The 15,710-nt window shown below is 40.5% G+C and overlaps 2 protein-coding genes across 2 annotated transcripts; one reads left to right on the top strand and one right to left on the bottom strand.

Moving 5' to 3' along the window:
• Positions 1-1,586: 1,586 nt before the first annotated feature.
• LOC5512547 (carbohydrate sulfotransferase 11) lies at positions 1,587-4,967 on the top strand. The gene is made up of 3 exons (XM_032381948.2): positions 1,587-1,723; positions 1,985-2,040; positions 3,337-4,967. Exons 1-3 carry the CDS (start codon positions 1,615-1,617, stop codon positions 4,165-4,167), a joined length of 996 nt encoding a protein of 331 aa, XP_032237839.1. The 5' UTR covers positions 1,587-1,614; the 3' UTR covers positions 4,168-4,967.
• A 274-nt stretch (positions 4,968-5,241) lies between these two features.
• LOC5512546 (ubiquitin carboxyl-terminal hydrolase 38) lies at positions 5,242-14,295 on the bottom strand. The gene is made up of 8 exons (XM_032381947.2): positions 13,263-14,295; positions 11,826-11,927; positions 11,284-11,442; positions 10,747-10,934; positions 8,940-9,036; positions 8,155-8,387; positions 6,339-7,773; positions 5,242-5,942 (listed from the first exon to the last, which is right to left on the bottom strand). Exons 1-8 carry the CDS (start codon positions 14,190-14,192, stop codon positions 5,802-5,804), a joined length of 3,285 nt encoding a protein of 1,094 aa, XP_032237838.2. The 5' UTR covers positions 14,193-14,295; the 3' UTR covers positions 5,242-5,801.
• Positions 14,296-15,710: the final 1,415 nt, after the last annotated feature.

Genomic DNA, 15,710 nt, shown 5'->3' on the forward strand with positions numbered 1-15,710 from the left:
ACAATATTCCCATCATCATCTGGGACCCCGCTTAATTCTGTGAGGACGAGAATGGCACGGAAAAGAGGAATGAGAAAAATTAGGGAGAACGAAGTTCTGCGCAAGATAAGCATAATCAAGAATTTAGCCAAAAATTGTCGTTTTTGCCAAATGCGGTCACTTCCATATAAGGAATCAAATATATTCCTTATTTGGAAAAACTGCATAATTCTTGTCATTTTAAAGGTTGCCGTACCACAGGTGCTTCGTAAACATTATGACTTGTAATCAGAAGAAAAAAACAGTGACTGTGTCCATCTTTGGTCAATGCAGAAAGTATCTGAATAGAAACTAAGAGTCCTCGGTACCAGTCCCTCAAAACGACAACGTTTTCTTCATATGAGAGAGGATATTGGATATTCAGCTTTCAGCATTCCTTTTTTTAAATAGTGAAAATCCCCTCTCTCTCTCTCTCTCCTTCACTAACTCAAACACCTAAATACATTGAGTTTCCCAAGGATGATTTTGGACAAAAAAAAAACAATTGATTATGCTAGACTCGCCGTAGCTATTTCTGGAAAGGCGTGGTGAGGCAGGCAATTGGTTTTAAGGAAGTGAGGGAGAATGGGGCTAGCGATCTCCACTTGCACCAAGTTTCTCTCTACACAGGAAACCCAAATATATTTTTTCTTTTTCAGCTCTTTGAGCGCAAGACATTAGAGATTAGAAACTAGTTCTATTAGAAAGTTAATTAGTTTATCCAATAGAAGGTTATTAAAAAGTAATTACTAATAGAAAGTGAATGCTTTCTATTAGAACGAACAAGTTTTAGTAAAGGGGTTCTTGAAAAAAAAAACCGCTTATCAGCATGAAATCAAAATACAAATCATACGGTATTTATACAAAGGTTGGAGTGCTGAAATCAGCCGACTGGGAAACCTGTGGTGTGGACACGAAAAATTGCATCCACTATATGAAACTCGCGCATGCGCTAAAAAGACCGCTAATCAGCATGAAATAAAAATACAAATAAGCCGACTGGGGAACCTGTGGTGTGGACACAAAAAATCGCATCTACTATATGAAACTCGCGCATGCGCTAAAAAGACCGCTGATCAGCATGAAATAAAAATGCAAATCAGCCGACTGGGAAGCCTGTGGTGTGGACAGGAAAAATCAGGCTTATCGCATTAAAATTGATGTTTTCAGAAAATACGGGTAATACATCTGATAACACAGTTTGTGGCGATAGCAAGTGGGAAATCTTTTGTTTGACTGTTTGACTGCGCCGACGGTCTGCTGCTTACATCACCTTCATATGTTTAACGGCTTAAGCAGACGAAATAAAACACAGCATTTTACATTTTTCTTTTTTTAAACAAAATCTATGGGTTCTACTTTTTATCTCAATATTCGTGTGAGTAAGACACCCTAGTGCAATTCTGTTCATATTTCATTGATGACTTTTTTCAATTAAATGTTTACATAGAGGAGGAAATACAACTTTTATTTGCCGCTTTGTATAAATTAATCTACATCTTCGTCTTTACTTAGACCACAACATTAGGTACGACTGTCATTATTATGTCAAAAGTCCATTTCCCTAACACACAGAGTTGGAAGAGGTGTTTCGAGATGAAAAAACAAGCGGCGCGTTTTGCGGCCATTTTAGTTTTCGTTTTCTTTCTCTTTGTGTTGCTTTGTTCAATATGTCAAGATACCAAATCAAGATTCAAGCTGAAAAGTGAGTCAAACATCAAGCACTTTTACTAAAAGGAAAGAAAAACTTTATGTCATTGACATTGTTGGCTGAATCTGATGCCCTGATTTGTGTTCCTGCTAGTTAATACGACACGCGTAAGACTTTCACCTGTGATCGTGAAAGGATTTATATATAATCAATTTCTAATTTCTATCAATATTGAAAGACCAAACTCCCCTTACGTATTTTTTTTTACTATATTAATATCGAATATATGTTGATTGCTTTGATGTCTCAACATAGGAATTAAACACAGCCCAACATCGTACAACGAAAACAAGCTGAGAATAATTTTCTTAGTAAGTATTCAGTATTTATTTCGTATTGTATAAAAAGTCCTTAAATCAGTCCGTCTCTTTGTATCCTTACATATCGATTCAACCATTTCTTAGGAAAAACAGAACAATTCTTGAAAGAGCAGCTGTCCAATTGGAGCCCAGCTTTCTTAGCGGGTGTATATACACTTTTGGTCAATGTGTGACTAGCTAACACGGGTAAAAATACGAAACACAGCAAATTGTATTTTTTTTTTTTTTTTGTTACATCCAGCTGTAAGGTGATTATACAATTCCTTAACCCCTATAACAAGGATACGAAAATCCGATCATCTTCGCGAGCTCATGAAAATTGTTGTCAATTTATGTGGGCTGGCGTGTTGCTGGCTTATACAGAAGTGGACAGAAGAACAGACATAACCGGAACTCGCATTTCCTCTTACAACATCCAGGTTTTCTGCACTCAAATAATTCCCAAAACTGGTAATCAGGGATCGCAATGCAAATTTGGGTTCACAGTCTCAAATGGTGCGTCTCTACACTTATTGTCAATGTGTGGGTAGAGTTTTCTGATAAAAATCTGACCTCCCCAGAAAGAACCTTTTATACCATTGCAGTATCTCCACGGGACGTTTATTGTCGGATCTAGCTACAAAAAGTTTACTATTAGATTTACCAGAGTGATCTAGATTGCCTTTTATATTGCGAACCGGAAGTGGACCACTGCACCCCTGGGTACGGGCTGGGTTCGCTTACAAACGGAAGGAACGTAACCGAGAACTTTGGTGTGATCAAAATAATTCCTTATATAAACCTATTTTTTAAAAAAATGGTTGCACCCGAGAATCCATATATGATAACCCGCACTGCCTTGTGGGTATCAAATAGTTGAGATACTCGTACATTTAAAACAAATCATGCAAGTTTGGAAAACCCTAGTATTTTTAATGTGCCTCTAAGCCAGTAAATATTCACATGACGTTCAGAACGAGATTTTGCCACTTTTTTTGTCATGTATAATGCATGCAATGCTGACTATGACACGTCCTCCCTGTCAAGTCCTCCCTGTCACATCCTCCCTGTCACGTCCTCCCTGTCGCATTCTTCCTGTCACATTCTCCCTGTCACATCCTCCCTGTCACTTCCTCCCTGTCTCATCCTCCCTGTCACGTCCTCCATGTCACATTCTCCCTGTCACATTCTCCCTGTCACGTCCTCCCTGTCACGTCCTCCCTGTCACGTCCTCCCTGTCACGTCCTCCCTGTCACGTCCTATCCTTCTTCCTTCCTGATAATGTCATCAGCCACCATTTTCCCACAGAATGAGAAAGTCAAGAGAGCAAAGGCGTGTAAGAGACTGGGTCTGACCACAGGCCGCTCCCACGTGATCCATCACCCTTGGAAGCTGCGCACAGCTCTTGTCGATGACGTCAGCCAGGTCATGTTCTGTTACATCCCCAAAGTCGCGTCGGGAAACTGGAAACGAGTCTTCATCATGCTGCAAAAGGGCATTAGTAACCCGGCCTTCATAGATACACAGGCTGCCCATAATACAAAACTAAGAAACCTAGGCAGTTCGAGCAGTGAAGAAATAGCGCGCGTAGTAAAGAAGTATAGACAGTTCGTCGTTGTACGAGAACCAATGGAGAGGCTGCTGTCGGCGTATATAAACAAAATCCACAAGGCCGACTACACGGGAAAATTTCACCGATTACTAGGACGACAGGGTCTACCACAGGGTGACCACAAGATACCATATCAAGAACAAGTAAACGACACTGAGAAGATCTCCTTTTCAGAGTTCGTTGATTTTATCATCACTCAAGCGAGCGCTGGGGAGCGATTAGAAATCCACTGGGAGCGAATGCACAAGATTTGTTACCCTTGTTTCTTTGAGTATGATTATATTGGAAAGTATGAGACATTACAAAGGGATTCCAGGTTTATCCTGGACAGAGTACCTGGCGCGCAAGGATGGTCCCTACCAGATGTCAAGGCGGACAAGGGTCGCACCACAAAGGCCAATGAGCGGCGGTACTTTTCCCAGTTGAGGGTTGATCAGTTACGAGGACTCTTAGAGGTGTATAGGCTCGACTACGAGCTTTTTAACTACCCTTTACCTATACACCTGTTCAACGTTATACGAACATAACGTTATACGAGCATTATAGCTTTATCAAACTGTCCAACTACCCTTTACCTATACACCTGTTCAACGTTATACGAACATAACGTTATACGAGCATTATAGCTTTATCAAACTGTCCAACTACCCTTTACCTATACACCTGTTCAACGTTATACGAACATAACGTTATACGAGCATTATAGCTTTATCAAACTGTCCAACTACCCTTTACCTATACACCTGTTCAACGTTATACGAACATAACGTTATACGAGCATTATAGCTTTATCAAACTGTCCAACTACCCTTTACCTATACACCTGTTCGACGTTATACGAACATAACGTTATACGAACATTATAGCTTTATCAAACTGTCCAACTACCCTTTACCTATACACCTGTTCGACGTTATACGAACATAACGTTATACGAGCATTATAGCTTTATCAAACTGTCCAACTACCCTTTACCTATACACCTGTTCGACGTTATACGAACATAACGTTATATGAACATTATAGCTTTATCAAACTGTCCAACTACCCTTTACCTATACACCTGTCCAACGTTATACGAACATAACCTTATACGGACATCATAGATTCATCAAACTGTTCAAAGTTACACGAACATCGATGATTTATCAACCTGTTCAACGTCAAATGAACATCATAGATTTATCAAGCTGTTCAACGTTACCCAACATCATATAAATTTATCAAATAATTATTCAATGTGTTACACGAACATCATATACCCTGGTTCCAGAGCCTCGTGCAGTCTGGGACCAGGGTAAACATCATAAAGATTTATCAAACTTTACAACGTTACACGAACATCGTACTTGCTCCACATTTCACCAAAATAATAGGTGTATGACTACAACCTGGAGCCATCGCGCCGGCATAACTGATTAGCGATCGTTACTAGATTCAAACTTTTCATTACGCAGGATAGGGAAGAAAAGAAGTAAAGGAAGGGAATCATCTACTGGATTGCGTCGGAATGCGTTTTGTTCAGCCTTTTAAACAAGTTTATTGGCACAACCTGCACGGGGAACATAACATCCTTGCAAGAAAACAAAGACCAAAAAAAATAAAGGAACTAGCAATTTATTATGAAGTATTTTAAAGACCTTATTTTCGTATTACGCCATTTAATAATTAATTTATTTGCAACCTTACAGGCTTATGGTTTCTCTGTTCTAGTCCATTTCTCAAGCCGTAACAGTATTCTCAAAATATAACAAAAATAAATTAACGGCCAAAAACTGATGGACAATGACGGAGAATGGCAAAGCAATTAAAGCTTATGAGCAGTCTGTAACAGAGACAACTCTAAGACTCTCGTAGTTCATGCATCAGATCAATCGTTTGTGCCATTTGATAAAAAGAGCCAAACCTTCACAAATGGCGGGTAACAGGGCTATATTTTGTCCATACATCAGTAAAAAGCCTACTGCTTCTGGGAAGGTCCCAGCAGCGCACCCTTTAGGTACACCATTTCACATTAATCAGAGCCCAAAGTTCATCATTGGCCGGTAACAGCGCTAGATTTCCACTCTACATCAAAATTCTATTGCTTCTTATAACAAGGTTCTAGGAGCAGACCCCGTGGTTCACCATTCAACCTGAATTCGAATAGTAGACGAGGCGTCTAGAAAACAAATCTATTGAAGGGCGCATTAAAACCGGAGCCAGGACCGCAGCTACCAGAAGGACCATTATCCCCATCGTCGTCACTACGAGGCGGATGCGAGACTCCACGACTTGCGTGACTGGACGAACGCTCGCTCTCCTGCAAAAGTAACGACACACGTTGACACAGGAAATAAACAAAAAAGATATCACAAGTTCTGAAAGGCCAGGGCACGCCTTATCGCGAGGTCTTGAGGAGGAGGAACCTCGGAGGGTTAGCTGGGTGTCAGCAGCATTTGCTGAATGTGCCATGGAAATATCAAAATTCGTTGAGAATGCATGGTCAAAACATCATCATAACTTATCATTACTTATTTCTTAAAAACTAGAAGCAGCGGAGGCAGATTTATAATCTCAGGGGCATCATAATATATAAAGCATGTACTGAGGTGAATTTGATTTTAATTTCTTGTTAGCCCCCATACATTGATATTGATTTTACAATTTAGGTCGGACAACAAAGGGTAAGGATCATCAGGTATAATTTGAGCATTACCTGAAGGTATTGTAGGTTATCCCGCGTTACAGCATCCACTAAGTCTTGGCGTATCTCCCCATCCAGCTGCTCACCCACTCTCGCTACGGGCGCGCGACTGATGTTCTTGTAGATTAACACATAGGGAGTGTCCTTAGGAAAGCGTTTAGTAATGTCGGAAAACGACTCAAAACTTGCGTACGAGACGCGACTGTCGTTCAAGAGATACCACGAGTTCGCGCTCGCGCTTGAGTCTTTGCCAGGCGCTGAAGCGACGTAAGGTGAAGACGAGGGAGAGGCATTATTTGTAGCAGAAGGGCCGGCAGACGATGAGTTTGTGGTGTCAGATGATGGAGGTGTGGTGCATGATGAGCGAGGGTTAGGGTTATTCAGGGAAGGTGCTTCAGATGGCGACTTAGGGTTAGTAGGTAAGGGAGGGGCGGTAGATGATGAAGGGGTGCAAGGTGACGAGGGAGGGGCAGATTGCGGTGACTGATGGGAAGACGGTGTACGTGTTTTTCGAGGTGAGGGGAAGTTTTTGAGATTGTCCTGAGGTCGTTTGGAGGTCGTTTGCACCGATTTCGGTGCATTCTTTGTTAGGCTCACCCGACCGGAGGGTATTGCGTAGCAATAGTAGTGTCCACTCTCGGAAGACGTGCCCGAATGCACGATCACGGACGTGAGGGCATACATCGTCTCCGAAGGAAAATTCTCAACAGCAATTGTGGCGCGCAATTCCTGGAAAGGGTCATCGGTTCCAGCAGAGCCATAATCTGAGTCAAAGTCCTGTCTGGTGCATTTAGGGGGCGGAGCCTCTAGAGACTCCGATATATTTTCGTTCAATTCTACCTGAGAATTTGCACTATCATTCTCACACACAGAGTTCCGTCGCGAAGGTGGAACACAAACATTCGACAGTTGTAACCTCGCGGGGTAAGAAACGCTTTGAAGGATCTTTGATCGCTCGTGCGTCCGTACATTATATGAGAACCTCTTTAGAGTCAATACAAGAAACATGGGCGCGTTGGCGATCACCACGCTACGCTCAGCATCCTGGAGCCCTTGGCAACGCTCGCAATGATACTGATTGGAGCCCTCGAGCATCTCCGGCTCAAAGAAGTATCCCAGCATTTCTTCTAAGGATATGGAAGGATCACTAGCCCCGATACCTGTAGCCGAAGACTTGACCTGACTGGGATACGAGTACGCAGCAGTAGCACCACATGAACTCTCATCACTAGCCACTGCTTCCTCGTCCGGTGCGGTAATGCTTGCTGCAGGAGGGCGTTGTCCGATGTCCCCGCCCTTGAGGCTTCTGTCGGTAGCTGGGGCCTCCTCTGGGTTGTCAGGCTTGGGCGAGGAGGTGATGCTGGCCGCGTCGCGCTGGTGAGGGAAGGCGAGAGGGAGGTCTGTAAAGGCTTCTTCGCGGCAGGACACGTGGCGGCAGCGTCTACAGCTGTGAACATCAAGAAGTCTTATGTTCAAGCACCTTACAGAATAGAATGTTTGAATCTTTGAACTACATAGTTTTTACCCTTGGTATTTCAAGATAATTTTCATTAGTTAATTTCAACCTAATTAGGAAAGGGTTAAAAGAATACGCAATCATACAGGCAAAAGACATCCTTCCTATTATTTGGTTTCGGGGGATTGTGACTTCAGATCCGGTTGGCTGCTTAGGAATAAACTGTTGCCATGCTAATAGTAAGCGGGGACGGTAAGTTAATAAAAAGAATTTTTTGGGGGTTTTATGCCCTATAACAGCCCGTTATCTGCCAGAATCTGTAATATTAGCTATCATTTATTCGCATACTCTCTGTATATATATTACATGTACCTGTGGCAAACAATAAGCCTCCCACTGAAGGTATCTTCAATAATATTGGAAATCATGTCCTGCCCCAGACCGGCACCAGACATGCTCCTATTTACACCCGCCTGGATTTTGTCTTCCTCCTCTAGTCTGTCCAGCATATACTTTAGGAACTCAGAGCAGTCTTGCTGTGTACCAGGTGCAAACCAGGGGGGACGAGCAGCATGAAGGAATTTGGAAGGTGCAAAGGCAGCCCGCTGTAAATGTTAAACTTACGTATAAATGGTGATTATTCCAAGGTAAATAACCTACTGTAAATGTTGAGAATTCAAAAGTAAAGATTGGTCTATTACGTAAATCTAGGACGGATCTGACATACAGTGCAACCAGTAATTTAGCGCGTAATTTAGCAAAGAATCCCGCGTAATTTAGAGTTTTTTTCCGCGTAATTCCAGAAGCCCTGCATACATATTTCCCGTGCTCACGGTTTACCTGGTCGCGCTGTAAATGTGTAGATTATTCAAGGGTGACAAAGAACAATATGGAGGATGGTGAGATGGAATAAGCTGGGGCGGGGTGGTCCTGTAAAATCGACTGAAACGCGTGCTATAATTGACGGTTAACAGGCTATATGTGACAGAAAATATACCTCGCGGTAAAAACAAAGGGAAACCTTGTGCTCGCTGCCCTTGCAATAGAAAATCCTCGTTCATGTTAAAATCTGGGCACCCACCTAACCAAAAGTCCCCACTTCATGTGATTAGCCAAATACCTCCCCTTTTCCCAATCCTGATGGGCAATTGACTTACTTGGCTCAGACTCAGAAAAGCAAACACCTCCTGGAGTTGAGATAGCACCTTGTGGCACTGTGGGACAGTCTTTTTCATCATGACCAGTGAGCGAAACCTATGGAGATATTGCAAATATTAATTCCCTACAAGCTCTAAACAACCTGCTGTCAGTGTGGTCTCTTTACTTTAATCTTTAAATGATATAATTGCATTTAGCTAGGCTAATGTCGCAATGGAGTGAGCGCTATACTGTATGTGATGGTCAGGCCCATGGCCAGGCGGGTTCAGGGGGGTCGGAAGAACCACCCCACTGGACTGAAATAATGAAGAAAAATTGAGCACCATTGAGATTTAGAATGAGCTACCTAAGAGAAAATGGTCCGCTAAATGGGTAAACGAAGCCCCCCTGTTCAAAATCCTGGCTGACGGTTAACCGGACGTCACGATCTCCATCTTACACATATTTTGTATGTAGTATCCTTTAAGGACTCTTCTAGGGTAATTTGGTGAGTAGTGCAGACCCAGGCCCCCTATTTTCAGAGATGTTGCTTAAAAATAATAAGAAGTTAAAGAGAAACATGAAAGAATAAGGAATTCTCCCTATCTCTTTCTTTGATCCCCAACCACACTCTTATTGAAACTGTACAGTAGCTACAATCTCTTATGTAAAGTACTGTATGATCCTAGATAAGTCACACAAAGCATCCATTCCCATGGGCTGAAGGCTTCTTGCAGGTAATTGTCTTAAAAAATTCTGAATTGATTAGATATCTGTATGTTCCTTGGAAATATCGAAAAATAATTTCTATTTTACTCTTCCATCATCAATTCGATTGTCCGTTTGTCATATAAGACATCAAGTTGGACTGACTGTTGGATTTTGCACCAAACCCCCCCATCGTCGATTACTAATATCTAATTTTTAATTCAGAATTTCAGAACTAGAACCATAGATGAGTATGTTCGCCAAAGATCAGATCGATTGCATGCTTTATAGGGGCTCCAAACAGGTTTCAATTTGAAAGAATTATTTAAAACAATAACCTGCTGGAGGCCTTAATAAATCAAGTACTATTACTGATGAAAAGCATTCAATTAATTCAATGAATCTTTATTTTACGCCAAAATTATCCTCGCAATCTTTGAAAAAATGAATGCACTCTTGCCTACAAAGATCCATCCCCGAATTTACGCCCCCTGCTAAGTCAACACCCTAAGGCAACTTGTGTGAGAGGGGCAAGAGGACCAGTGTTGATTCATCAATTGCAAAGTTTGACAGGTCAGTTTTAAGCCAAAAATTTGTGTGCTTTAAGTTGGAGTATTGTTAGGTGTTACTGTAGATTTAGAAAAAAATTCATCGCGCAAATTTCGAGATTTTTATTTTAATATAAAAATATTGTTTCCTTTTAACTTGCATGACAAAAAATAATTTGATTTCCAAGAAGAGTGAATCTAGCGGAATCTGATAAAGCATAGATGTATTAATAAAATCTGAAAAATTTACGAAAATCGCGCCGAAAATGAGTCTTCTGTAGGGAACATAGTATATAAGCTGTTTAGCCAAAACAACCTCGGTGCACCACCTTAAAGAGCCGTTGTCAGCCACACCTTTGTTATTGTTTTTATTTCATATTGGAAGGCGCATAATGTGTAAAATCCCAGAATAACCATCTAAAAACAGAGTTTAATACTTTATTCACCAAAAGCAAATCATAAATATCCCATTGGCTTCCCCAAATCAGCTGATGAAAATGGATGCTTTTTCACACCAAGCTAGGAAGACAAAATGACTGCTGACAGAGGAATACAACATCAGTATACTTACTCCTCAAGCATGTAGAGTGACTGTAGAACGCTGTTCATGTAACATGTGTTCCCCAGGTTAACAAGACCTGTTCTTCCTGTCTCAGACTTAGAAGTGATTCGTGGCGAGGCAAGCTGTACTGCTTGGGCTGACCACGCACTCTGTGCCAGCCATTTCCTGATCATGGCATCTGATGGTTTTGTCATGTCCTGAATAAAAATAAAAATTGCAGTTACAGTATGAGCATTGTATAAATGCTCATAACATTTGAAGCACCCTTTTGAGTTCTTACATTGGCATTTTGTTGTGTTCAGCACCGATCCACAGACAAATCAGCATAAATTGTAGCTATATGTACTGTATTGTCCAAATATTCCTAGATTTTAATAATAGGTAATTGACTTTAAGGTACAGTATGCTTACATCCCATTTTTGTCCTAAGAGATTTGGCTTTCTCCCTTTTTAGGGGGAGGGGGGGGGGTGATGGTGGGGAAGGGAATTTTGTTACCAGCCATCAGATATCAAATTATTAGTCCCTCATATATGAGTTGACCATACTTGTAAACAGTCAAGCACAGGGCTGTACAGTTCTGGGAAACCAGAGTGCTGGTACATGAGGCAGTGCATTAGTTCAGCTAGCGTCTGGAGACAGGCCTTGGATGATACACTGTCCTCTTTCCTTAGGCTCTTCACAAGGTCCGGTACATGCTCAACAATCTAAAGGAGGGCAAAGCACTCATCGACTTATAACAAGGAACAACAAATAAAAAAAAAACACCATTTCAATGTAAAATACAATGAAAGTGTTTATTGTATGTATCTGGTTAAGTGCAATTGTGAAATCTGAGCTGCAAGCTTACAGTACCATATTAACTTGAAGTAACGCCTCCCCTCCATTTAGCGCCTCCCCCGAATAAGATGACAAAGTAGTGGCTGACAGAAGCTGTTTAAGATTCCTAGTAAAGCCGGCTGATTTAGAGCTGGAAAACACTCTGTACTTGTAATATCTCACTTTGTGCAATATCTAGCCTACCCAACCCCTAGCCAACTATCAGGAAAATTACCTAGGAATAACTCTATGGAGCTTGTTGTGTTCTTACCAGGTGGAAGGCCTGGGGAGAGTGTTGGAAGCTGAGAAGCATATGAGATAGCACAACCATTGTGCTCTCACGAACAACAGGAAACAGAAGCCGGCTAAACACCTAGACAAAAACACATCTTAGTATTAGATACTCTAACAAACAACAGGAAACAGCAGCCGGTTGAACACATAAACAAAAACACATTTCAGTATCAGATACTCTCACAAACAACAGGAAACAACAGCCGACAAGAAAACTTCGAAATAACAATCTATGGTTGAAATCTGATACTTGATTTAACGTTTTTCAGTTACTTGCTTGAACTAGCCAATGGAATGGATACTTTGTGTCACTTCGTATATTTTGCGGGAGAATAGAATGGCAGGATGATTGGCCTTCTTTAATGTACCAGTAATGATAAGCATCCAAATAGTTATGATATCACAAAAAGGGACAGACACAGTAATGCAGAATCTTAATATGTGATGATTTGAAGAGAAAAAATAATGGTAAAAAAGCCAAACAAAGCTATCAACATTTCAGAACACAAAATATATAAAAAAATTGACCAAAAATTTTTTTTTGAATTGAATGGAAAAAAAGCAGCAATGGCAAAAAATAAAACAGAATATTATTTCTGAGTATCTCAGACAGACCAATAAATATTAATTTGATTTGATTATTTTTGTAACCTATATTTAACCTGATGAATAAAATATAAGTATCACAAAGCTACAAAATAATTGACACAGCATGAGGATACTGCAGGCTGTATTGTCCAATGTTAGGAATAATTGGTTCTAATTTTTTTTAAGACTTCACCCACTTTTGGACCAAAATACCCCAAGTCTACAGCATGTGGACAGTATGTACATGTAAATTAAATGAGTTACAAAATTTTTTCCACACACAAACACACACAATACACAAATCAATATGGTATATGGTACATTATAGTCATGTGGCAACCAGTTTCTGGTCTGTCCAACATATGTAGTTGTGCTTGGAATAATATAAATTTATATATGGTCAAAATTTGGCACAGTTTTTACTATCACTAAATGGGGATTACCTTACACTGCTGATATAGCAGTCATAATGGCAAATAATAAGATTCAGTAGCAATGTCTTTAGTGAATGCGTAGTAACTAGAGGGAGACCAACTATGGTCATTAAGAGACAATATGAAACTTTCACAGCCTGTTAGCCTGTTTACTTACTGTAGCAGTTAAATTGTTTGGTTACAGTAAGATTTTTGCAAAAAGAATTAAACAGACTAAAAGTACGGTATATGGCTTCTTGTGACTAAACTTCCCTAAGGCATTTTATACCTTGTCTAAGCCTAATGCAACAATACAGTCAAGTCAAAATCATAATCTGCATCAAAACACATTATATTGTTCTCTTGGGCAAAAAACACTATGTATTTTAAAATGATAGCTTATTACCACCTACTTGTGGTAATTTTTCCAGGGTGACATTAATGAGGACACCATGTTTTCCAGACATTGCCAGAGCACGCAGAAAAGATACGATCCATTGGTCAACCCTTTTACCGCCAGGCCAGGAAAGCCAACTTATCATGCGCCCTAGTGCAAGGGCCATACGCTCGTCTGTGACTGCAGGATTAGAGGCAGCAAGTCTTGTCGCAGTCGTAATAACCTCAGGGGAAAAAAATCCCACAACAGAGGCAAGGGCAACCGATGGGTTAGTTCCTGGCATAGATATTACATTGAAGATTTCTGTCAAAACTGGAAATAACAAATTCTGGTTCTTCGTCCATATCTGATTAAGCAATGCTCCAATAAGTCCACCACTTTGTATACATGACTTCAATTCTGATTTTGAAGATTTGGGAAGTTGTGTTTTGCTCAGAGCACAAATTAAAGCAACATTAACTTGTAGTAAACGCTCCCCCACTGGCCAACAATGAGGATATTCTATCAATAGCCGGCACACAGCTGCGCCTAACTCTATGCTTAGATTCTGTGTTAATACTGTGTGAACGCGATGTCTCACAAGAGTGTACAAGGAAAAGATTTGCGGTGTGTGTTGAAGCAAGTCAAATGAGACACGCACAAAATTGATGTGTCCAGGAGAGAGTTTTTCGCTTGATTCTAAGAGATTTATTAAGTGTGTTTCCGTAAAGAACCTCTGGAAGATTTCTTTGTGGTGTTTTCCCCATGATAAAAGTAACAGTTTTCCCATTTCGCCTAAAAATCCTGCATTCCCTTCGGCCATCCACTGACAGCTCATCTCATAAAGTGCGTTGCATTGCTCTTCTGGGATGTCACTGGCTGCCTTTGAAACAAGTTGCTGTATCAGGGATTTTTTCACATTTTCGGGATGATCCGAAGCGACAATTCCTCGCAGAATTTGGTCCATAATTTTCGGTTACCGGCTTATTTCCTCGTCATTTCTTTCGTTCTGGTTGTTTTTACATTCATCGCTTTACTGACTCATTGGCGAACAAACTCCCGGATGAGCAATCCCGAGGGGGGCTGGTAGGGTGGCGGAGTAACCAAGCCTTTTCACTATATTGGAAATTACCCAAAAGACCCTGGGGACGAAGGTGTGAGAGGGAACTCTATCAGTATATAGCGTGAAAGTTCACGGGGGCGGACAATGTCTTTTTCAGATCATAAAGTATTTCCTAAATTTGTAAATTCACAAAATTCGTATTGCAATAATAGTGTGCACGAATTTAGTTGCATTTGCCTACAACAGGGGCCCCGAACAGAAATTGGCGCGTCGCTGAGAAAGGGCGACTTTTCAGCGTGCTACAAATCGCCTCAAGATCCCCTCCAATATGTTATAATCTAACAAAAAAAGATAATTTGCAAAAATAACTTTAGTTACAGCCAAAGTTTCGGAAACGGCGAACATTGTGTTTTCCCCGTCCACCCCGTAAAAAGGGAGAACCATGGTTTAGACTGTGTTCTTATCAAGAGAGAATTTGTAAACAATACCCAGGCTCATATAGCAGCATACATAATTTTTTTTATTGGAGTGATAAAAATGCAGAATCAAGTTGTTCAGTACTAGCGAGTTTATGGCATTATAATTTTATACAGCATGTTTTTATACATAGATTTTAAAAACATCAATCAAAACATTCTTTAGAATTTGTGGGTGTGGGATGATGGGATGTGCGAAAACACTTCGGATGAGCTGCCGCCCTCCTACAAATGGGTAGGGGAGGCAATGAAGCCGGAAAGAATGGCGTCTCCTCCTAACCTCCCTCTACCACCCACCCAACAAAAAGGGAATATTGAATCATAATAAATCTTGGAGGAATCACGGATTTTGCCTAGATTATGGAATAGTCTTTCCGTTATAAGGAAAGCTAAAGCTAGTGTTAGATAGGCACTGAAGACAATTATGAAGCGTTTAGCCTATAATCGATCCAAATTTTTCAATAATATATTAATATTACAATATTATAATAATATATCATATTCTATATTATCATTTATTGATAATTGCGCATTATTTTAATCGAAAGACGCCGGAGAAATTATTATTTTTTATCAAAATAACAGGAACAAATTGAAATAAACTTCTAAACAGTGGTGGGGCATGCAAATCCCCAAAGAACGATATACATACAATTATTTTTACGTTGGACATTATCCCTTTTTTACAGAAGAAAATTTTCTTAACAAAAACAAATATTTACAAATGTATATTCCTTCACAGGCGTCCTAGGGGCGGACAATTTGACTTTTGAGGGGGTGATTTTGAAAAGAAAACAACTGATTGAAAAAATCCCTGCACCATCTAAAATGATTTCACATGCAAAGAATATGAAGTATGCCTAAAAGAATTACCGCCTTCTTCAGATCATGAAAGAAAAAAATCCTGCTTGAATTCACCCCCCCCCTCCCCCCTTAGGCTGCCTTT

The sequence above is a fragment of the Nematostella vectensis genome, chromosome 10 (genome assembly GCF_932526225.1).
Source record: "Nematostella vectensis chromosome 10, jaNemVect1.1, whole genome shotgun sequence".
In the NCBI taxonomy this organism is placed as follows: Eukaryota; Metazoa; Cnidaria; class Anthozoa; order Actiniaria; family Edwardsiidae; genus Nematostella; species Nematostella vectensis.

Bases quoted from the DNA above. Each gene is read 5' to 3' on its own strand.
- LOC5512547 (XM_032381948.2), top strand. From the start codon at position 1,615: ATGAAAAAACAAGCGGCGCGTTTTGCGGCCATTTTAGTTTTCGTTTTC. The intron at 1,724-1,984 runs GTGAGTCAAACA...GTCTCAACATAG, and splicing joins ATCAAGATTCAAGCTGAAAA to GAATTAAACACAGCCCAACA. The intron at 2,041-3,336 runs GTAAGTATTCAG...ATTTTCCCACAG, and splicing joins AGCTGAGAATAATTTTCTTA to AATGAGAAAGTCAAGAGAGC.
- LOC5512546 (XM_032381947.2), bottom strand. From the start codon at position 14,192: ATGGACCAAATTCTGCGAGGAATTGTCGCTTCGGATCATCCCGAAAAT. The intron at 11,928-13,262 runs GTAGGTGGTAAT...GTTTTTGTCTAG, and splicing joins CCCTGGAAAAATTACCACAA to GTGTTTAGCCGGCTTCTGTT. The intron at 9,037-10,746 runs GTAAGTATACTG...ATATCTCCATAG, and splicing joins TCACTCTACATGCTTGAGGA to GTTTCGCTCACTGGTCATGA.